This window comes from Scedosporium apiospermum, assembly GCF_000732125.1.
Source record: "Scedosporium apiospermum strain IHEM 14462 chromosome Unknown SEQ_SAPIO_0090, whole genome shotgun sequence".
In the NCBI taxonomy this organism is placed as follows: Eukaryota; Fungi; Ascomycota; class Sordariomycetes; order Microascales; family Microascaceae; genus Scedosporium; species Scedosporium apiospermum.
This window is the reverse complement of record NW_015971791.1, coordinates 931,972-940,418: the sequence shown is the minus strand read 5'-3', so window position 1 is coordinate 940,418 and position 8,447 is coordinate 931,972. Positions and strand designations below refer to the sequence as shown.

General features: G+C 51.7%; 1 protein-coding gene and 3 pseudogenes across 1 annotated transcript; 2 read left to right on the top strand and 2 right to left on the bottom strand.

Moving 5' to 3' along the window:
- Positions 1–515: 515 nt before the first annotated feature.
- Positions 516–2,519, bottom strand: SAPIO_CDS4111 (annotated as a pseudogene; the record flags this gene model as incomplete).
- A 1,291-nt stretch (positions 2,520–3,810) lies between these two features.
- Positions 3,811–5,055, bottom strand: SAPIO_CDS4110 (annotated as a pseudogene; the record flags this gene model as incomplete).
- A 656-nt stretch (positions 5,056–5,711) lies between these two features.
- SAPIO_CDS4109 (uncharacterized protein) lies at positions 5,712–6,787 on the top strand (the record flags this gene model as incomplete). The annotated part of the gene is made up of 2 exons (XM_016786746.1): positions 5,712–5,726; positions 5,912–6,787. The coding sequence occupies 2 exons, from the start codon at positions 5,712–5,714 to the stop codon at positions 6,785–6,787; spliced, it is 891 nt and encodes a 296-aa protein (XP_016643722.1).
- A 741-nt stretch (positions 6,788–7,528) lies between these two features.
- On the top strand, positions 7,529–8,047 carry SAPIO_CDS4108 (annotated as a pseudogene; the record flags this gene model as incomplete).
- Positions 8,048–8,447: the final 400 nt, after the last annotated feature.

The following is an 8,447-nucleotide window of genomic DNA, read 5'->3' as shown; positions in this document are numbered from 1 at the left end:
CAAGACAAGGACAAGGGCAATCTGCTGAAACAACTCTTTTGCTCAAGCGATGCCCTTGTTCCTTTCGAAGGCACAAAGTTCTCAAGAACAAGCGGTCTAGTCAAATTCCTGCCTGCTGTTTCACGGTTGACTGGAGCTCTACTTAACACATAATGAAGGAAAGACGGAACACAACTGAAGTCACTCGGTATCAAATTCGGAAGGTAATAGCCCTAGTCCTCTGAGATCTTTCGCCCCCCGTGCTATGTCCTTCCTATCTACGAACGACGGGCTCTCCCCTTCCCCCCATTCCCTCATCTCTCCGTACTGTACAACGAACTACCGCAGCCGCCGCTCTTCCCTGCCACCCACCTCAGAGCGTCTCGGCGACTTGGTCGGATGTGCAGCGCCCTGTGTGCTACACTATTCTCCGTTAAACATTGGGACGGCGGGGGGCACCTGACGTGGTCGGCCACTTTCAAATAGTTGCCAGACAAGAAGACCACCATTGACTGGCAAACGCCACCTCGACATCTCTAGGGAATGGTAAATATGGCTCTGAACCAGCCGACGAAACCGCGTTTCTTCGTCTCCCTACCCAAATGAGACTCTCCGGCATCAATCTTGAGACACCGGAGTTCCGGTACCGCCGGAGGATCTTCAAATTCGTAGTAGCACGCAGCCGCCCTCTCATAAACCCTTTTCGCCGCGGCCATCAGAGCTGAGGCCATTTCTTGTGGGCTCTGCAGCACCTGGAGACCGGGAGGTTGCTCCGAAATATGCCTCAGGCGCGAGATGACATGAGGAAGAAAGTCATCCAACGCGGTAACCGCCGGACGAACGTGTTCGAGGCTCTTCCTCATTTCCTCACTCATCGCCCAGAGCTCTCGCGGTACTGTGTAAAGGCAAGCACATCCTTTGTTAAAGGGCCCGTCGAGTTTATCCTCGAACCAGCGCTCCACCCACACTTCGTTGGGGGTAAAGCGTTTGAAGCCTTCGTCTTCATCACTCATCCTATTTTTCCATCGATAGCGAGGCCTATAAGTCTGAAGGTGTTCGTAGGCCCGAAGGGCGGACTCGGCTTTTGGCGCAATGCCCGTTTCGAAGAGGGCGGCGGCCTCGCGTATCTTGCTTTCTACTTCCGTAATGGTAGAGACACCCACATTGATGTCCCTCATCGCCGACCGATGTAACCGCCAGGTACTCGGACTGTCGAATATACGAGTCACCTGTTCCACTGTTGCATTCGGTGGCAGCTCCAAAATCCGCTGCGCGAGAACTCGTAGATGCTCTGACAGGGGCCGCCAGTAATATCCAGAGGTGAGAAAAATTGGAAGCTCCAGTTGCTGCCACTCAGCGTGGAATAATCGCCGCCTTATATCGTCACACTCGGACCATGTTTGAGTGTCACTAGGTGGTTTCGTTCCAAGATAGCAGACTTCGGACAGCCGATCCTGTAGCTCATCCCATCTCGGCCGGCGGCTTCGCCAGGAACGGGGCGAATTACAGTTTCTTATCGCCCACATCCTAGCATCCTCAGATATGGCAGCCATAGCATCGGGGTCGTATCTAAAGATGCCGGCGTATGTAAAGATGCCACCGAAGATACTGTCTCCGCGCATGCCCGCGTAGGGAATAGGCGTGTTACAAATGGGTCTGCCGGTCTTGTTATGCGAGATATCGGTTATACGCCGGAGATTGATATCGTAGTGAGCACTTTGAGAGTCGAACATGATCCTGGAGTACTCATCGGCAAGCGCAGCAATCTCGTCACCGAGAGCCCAACCCCCTGCCGGGGGCTGCCACACAGATAGATCTGAGGTGTTTGAAGTAGGGGACGCCGGTGGTATCTGGTCGTCAAGATGATGTGGAGGAGCAGAGGATGATGGTAGTATTGGAGGCGACCAAAACCGAACCCAAGCGAGGACCGATAAGACGCTAGTAACAGCAACCAGAAGGAATACGATCAAATGCGATCTCGGGACCAGCTCAACGCGCTGGTAGAGCCACAGGCGAAATTCCCCCACCCTTTCCAAAATGGAAGTAATGGAACTAAGGAGGAGGGTTAGAGTGGAGATCGCGCCCGTACGAAAGGCAGCAAAGAGATCCGCGAGGACAGCAAAGACCCGACGTGCGCCGGAGCTCCCGAGAGTGAAGAGATGGTTGCCAGCTGAGAAAAGCCCAGCCAACGCAGCTCCAACAAGATAGACCACCCAGTCCAGGATATTTTGGAGAGGGGTACATGAGGCAACCTCAGACGACGGGGATTGCAAAATAACCCCAGGCAAAGTGATTACACGTCGAGGGCAGTCTTGTGCATTGGAATCGGAGGTGTCCTGCGGGGGGGCAGTATCCTCGAAGAGGCGTAGCGACCTCGTGATGGGATCGTGTTTGAGGACGAGATTAACGGACGCGGAAGTGGTGGGGAGGTTGTTGCTGTCGACAAAGATATCGACGACATGGGGTGGGAACTCCTCGCACTCTCTACCGAAGCCAAGAGGCACACGAAGGTTGGATAGGCGGCTTTTATTTCGAAACATATTTGCCGATACCTGGTGAATTGGAGGAAGCTTGAGGTTGGGAGGGATTCGATATTTCGTAATAGTTCTAATGAGGCCTGTCAAGGCCGAGAGAGATTTTGGAGCTCGCGGCTCAGAATTTGATGCCAGGGTTGGTTGAGGCAAGCTCAGCGTGAAAGCGGTAATGGCAGAAAGAAATTGAGAGCAAAGAAATTGAGTCCTACTCGGGCTCAGGGACAGGAGAAGGACGAGGAGAAGAAGAAGAAGAAGAAGAAAGAGAAAGGGGGAGGGGGGTTCGAATCTCCCATGCTTCCTCGTCCCACATTCCATCACCACACATGTAAGGTTGGTCCCATCCGCGTTTGCGCCTACATTTGCGTTTGTGTTTGCGAGAGCAAACCGTGCCTGGCCCGTCGACTCATTCTTTTATTTCTTTGGTATTTGTTTCTGTTCCCTCTTTTAACCACGGGTGCTGAACAGGTTCTGTCTTAGCGAGGAGCGTTTCTCCCCCCAAATCATCCCAGGATGCGTCGGTAACCCCGGGGGGTCGCGCTAGGAGAGGAGATGGGGAATGCAGAATCAAACAAGTCAAATGCTCATACAATCACGGCATTCCTGGACGTGGTCACCAGCGACACGGATGAGTACTTGCCCACTTCTCCAATTCCATACCAAACTGAAAATTGGTGAAAACAGTCAAACCACATCCGCTCACACCGCTGGCCGAGCATGCAAATAACAAAGACGCCACAGGTAGCGGCGAAGGCACCCCCCTCATGTTTTCCCAGGGTGGAGAAATGATGCAGTCATCACCATCCGCGAAACTGTTGGGCTTCGTATACAAAGAGACAGAGGAGCCCGAGGAGCCCAACGAGGTCTACCGCACTCCGTCTCTTGTAGCTATTGGTCTACATCGATGGGGAATGAAGCAATCAGGCCAGAGATCAGAAACTGGGAATGGAGCCCGTCCAATGTGCAATATTTATGCCCTAACGTTACTTTTCTCCTGTAACATAGACGAAACGGAAACTACGAATAAAGGCAAAAGTCCTGGACCCAGATATGTGCGACGACTCTAACAAGGCAAAACAGAATAAGAAAGGCCGGGTTGGCTGGTAATCCAATGGATGAACTCGATGAGGGATGAGATGGATCTTGGAAGAGGAAGACAGGGGAGATGGAGAAGATGAAGGAAAAACAAAAAGACAATCTTTGAGATGAACAAGATGTCTGGATTTAAGAGCCACCTACAGAAATTGCATTAATTTATCTGTGAATCTCATCTTCACTTCCGCCTTGCCCTATCACTCGGTTATTGTTCATATTGCCCAAGAATATCCATAAGCCCTTTTTCAATCATCGTTACCAACTCCTCCAAATTCTTCAAGTCAATGATCGGATCTTCATTCAAACGTCCCTCGGTCGCTTCCACATAATTGATTGCCGCGTTGAGGCTTTCCATAAGCTTTGCCAGCTTGGCTTTGAACTGTTTTAGCTCCTCCACTAGCTTGGACACTACCCACCTTGCGATCCTTTTCGCCATTTCCAGGTCGTCCAATTGAACCTCCGCTAGAATTCTCTCCACACCGCGGAGCCCAGTCCTTATACGCAGATTGAGCCCATCGCTCGAGACCGACGCAGGGCTATTTTTGAGGTTCCTATGGAAATCCGAAATTCGATCCGTCTCGTTTTTCTTTGTGGACTGGATTGCTTGGGCAAGATTCAATAGCTCTCCAGCGTAGCCCTTGATAACCTCCGGGGCTGGATCTCGTCTACCTGTCTTCACGCTAAGCCAGTACAGGGCGTATTTGAAATACTGGATAGCCTTGCGCACAAGAGCAGTGACCCAATGATCGGATGTATCGTTACTCTCCCGCCCCTGAGCTAGGGTGAGGGCATTCAGCTCTGACCGGATAGAGCTGCGAAGCCTGCGGAGCCCGGCGACTTGCCTCGCCATTGTCTGTCCCAACTCGCCCAGAAACTCATCGAAATCGTTGTTGAGCTCGTCCAAGGGATCCAGGTAGCTTTGGCAATAACCGGCTCCGGGCATTGTCCCCGCCATCGTTCCCCCTCGGCAATGGCACAGGTGCTCCCCGATGGTCCTATAGAGGGACAAGGACGGGAGCACCGCGGCAGCGTTTAAATTGTTCATTTCGGTGTGGGTGGGACCAGGCCCCGAGAAATTCGCATTCCATGGGCTGCCTGGAGGCGACTGACCCCCTGCAACAATAGGAATCAGATATCCGGATGTGGCAATAGCTAGGATCGCGAATATGATGAGGAGGTTGAGTTTGGGCCACGCCGAATGGCACCAGGAACGGATGGCGGTTGGAATGCCCAAATGCTGCCGGACCCAGAGGATTGCAGGGGAGTCACCACCAGTTTGCTTGTGGGGCTGATCCGGGTCTCGAGATAAGGGTTGCCCATCGCGATTCGGAGAACAAGAGGTAGGGGCATTTTGTGACTTCCGCGACTGTGTTTGGCTCTGTTCCTCTTCTGAGTCGGCGTTGTGAGGCTGAATCGGAGCTGCCATCCACGGCTCCTCCGGAATGGGCATTGTAATTGGGAGCAAGAGTCTCAGTTTCAGGATGGCACGTGGACACCAAAGACACCTGTATAGTCAGGACTCTTCGCTTTGACTGTTGGGGAGATTTGAGAGAAAAGAGGGGTTTTAAGCTTTTTACAACTATGGATCAACTATGCCATGTACACCATCCAGCGAACATCCGATTTTCCTAGAGATAGCAATAATAACTTGGATTTGCGGTGAGAACGCCCATTCAGACCCCCCCGCGCGAAAATCCAAATCTTAGAAAGGGAGCCTCTGTGTTGAGGTTCCAGACTCCAGACCGCCGGATAGATGTCTCGGAAAGATCAGCTCTGTCCAGGTATGTCTCAGCATGCTGTGGTAGGTCTCTTCAGGTATGCCCATCAATCGTGTTGGAATTGATCTCCCTCCATTTCGCCAAGTGCCCGTTTCCGTTTCCGATCCTCTCTCCGACGCCACTCGATATTATTGAAGGAAGGGTAGATGTTTGTTTGCCAGCACAATCCCAACATCTTCTCACGTTCCAGTCTCGCATTCCATGTCAGCAGCAAATCCCCAGCACCAGTTCCTGGCTCGTCATCGAAGAACAATTATAGCAACGCAAGGCCTGTAGGCGTCTGCAATTCAACAACATACCACGTTAGGCTAGAACTGGTGGCGCTAACATGTCGTCAAGCTCTGTAAGTCTTTATCCTGTACGTTTTGGTCTTTGATAATTTCCTCGTTTTGTTTTCTCCGATCGAAGGACCCCTTATGCCCTTGGAGCTAAATTGAGTGAGCCTGAGAACACTATTAACATGAGCACTTGGGATCGAAGACGAACTATGAACTTGGGGCTCCGCCCCGACATCGACACGGTCGGCAGCGGACCGAGGAGGAGGACAGAGATGTCCGACTACACGCTGAAGGAGGCAACGAGCCAATTTGGTGGAAATATACTCTGGTTGCGGAGGTGCTGGTGGTAATCTTCCTGCTCTCTTGCGCCTATATGGGAAGCACCAGGGAGTCGCAGCAGACACCAATAACATCCGGATCGTCGGTATCGCCAGTACCGCCACCTACCGCTCCTTCATCGGCCGCCGGCACCAATCTCAATATCAATTCCAGACGGCAAGCGCTCACGCCGAACATCGACATCGCCTGTGGGCTCCACCTCCGGTGGTCCGCAGTTTCGCTGCAAGAGCCATACCAGTTCACGCTATACGATATTGTAGGCGTTTACGCCACTTGGGAGTCCATGGGGTTTGAAGATTTCACAGATGCGGTAACGTTTGAAAGAGTTGTTTTAGACACCCTCACCCGAGCAGCCAGGTCCTCTGAGCAGCTGCCCCAAGACCAGAAGGGCTGCTCCTGTTTGGAGGATGACTCCACCGCCAGCGATGGGAACATGAGTGGAGGAGGACATTCCTGCCGCCCAACCCCGGAGTTTACGATGCATGATTCCAAGTTTACCATCCAGATCTCCGCAGCAGACTTCCTCCTCGACAAGAAACGCAAAGCGTGGTACGACAGGTCTTTTGCGCCGCTCACCAAAGCGGGGACAACTTTCCATCAGGTCTCTGATCCGGAATCTGCCTCTTCCACATCCACAATCCCGTGGGCTCTCCGCAGAGAAAATCCGGACCTGGAGCGCAACACTGACCGCCAAAAAAGGATTGATGTTGCGGATATGAAGGCGGCGTGTGCAAATATTTGGGACAGGCTTAATGAGGCTCTGCTCCTCAACGTTAGTGAAGTGTGACGAGCACAAGATGCCCTGGCTTGATTGAATGTACTCATTAAGATACGGATCGTGATCGAGAATTTTCACTTGTAATGGGATCTTCCGAGCAACCCAAATCTTAGATAGCTATGCCAGTTGATATCATTCACGTTGTTTCTTACATGCTTAATTCTCTTCATTCCAATCTTCCAAAGCAACATGTGCTGTATGGGTTGAGAAACGTAAAGAAGAAACGTCTCGAGCAGCTCACCTTAACGCCGAAGGAAACCAAATGTAAACGAATCAATGTGAGCCATGGTAAAGTTACCTGAGTTCTATAGAGGCCCAGCTTTCATTTGAAGTAGTATTCGCGGCCGGATAGGATGCGGCAAGAGACTTCTACGTGAGGACAAAGTAGGCGGAGGAGACACAGGAGGGAAAAATACAATCGACGCAAGATATCTACGGTCTAGAAGTAATGGAATCCCACTTTTGGGCTGTGTTTCATCGAAAACGAAAGAAGGGGGGGAAATGAAGAAGAAGAAGAGAAAAAAAAAGGGGAGAAAGAGGGGGGGAGGGAATGTCTTTACCCTGCGTCCCAAACTCCCGAGCATTCCAGCTTCCTTTCAGAGGTATATATATTCATAGTTTTCTGCGCCCCAAAAGTTTTTCCTTTTTTCCCCCTGCGTCATAATCATAATCACAGAGGCGAAAGATAGAAACGATCGAAACATCACATCAGCAGCCAATCCTCCATCCTCAAGACCCACTGGATTCACAATGGACACCGAGGATCAAGATAATTTCGAAAACTCAGAATCATCCGAAAGTCAAAATACGACATCGAAACTTCGCGACATTGTGCCATCACTGGTAGTGGTTCAAGTTCCTATCGACAATGGAGTAAACCGATGCACCATCAACATTAAAGTTGACCGCGAGACCTGGCTGCGCGAGGCCCGACAGCTCCGCCGCAAGCTGGCGAAAGCCAAGGGCGAGAAACTGCGCGCTAAGATCTGGAGTGGCAGACTGTTTAAATGGACGGACCAATCCCGGCGCGGGAATGTCAGTCGCGGCGCCCGTGGCAGAAGAGAGTCGTTACTCGGATGGACTCGCATCAAGAAACGGCAGGCAGGAAGAGCTCCTACCCCGGCATCCTACCAACTAGTCGAATTCCCCCAGGTCAGCCTCGAGGCACTGTTCGAGGCGCCCTTCCTATCAACAAATACTATGAGGGCCGGACACGAGGAGAGTATTAACTCTCCGGGTCCGCGGCTGGGGCCCGATTATGCATACTAGGAATATCTTACCGAGGTCGCCCATGAAGCCCGAGTGTCGGTTGCCAGAGCCCTTGCCCAGTTCAGTGACCGAGTTTCAGAAATTGCGGGTTATGTGTGGTGATGGTTGGAATGGGACAGACGTTAAGCGTGAGGAATACTCCAGTCAGGCGAGGAAAAATATCCCAGATTCCGTAGACACTCTTTTTCAAATAGACTAGGAATAAAACCAACTTATTGCTCCTACCTGCTCACCTTGAACCTGGGGCGAATAGCAAGTCGCCAATGCCATGCCGCACTGCCCCCTCTTAGCCACACCACCTGTTGGAAAAGGAGGGTAAAGTGCTCTGATTCCGCTATCTAAAATGGTTCCAGATGAGGGGCGTAGAGTCCTTTTTATAGTGGCTCTTTTCCGAATTGGG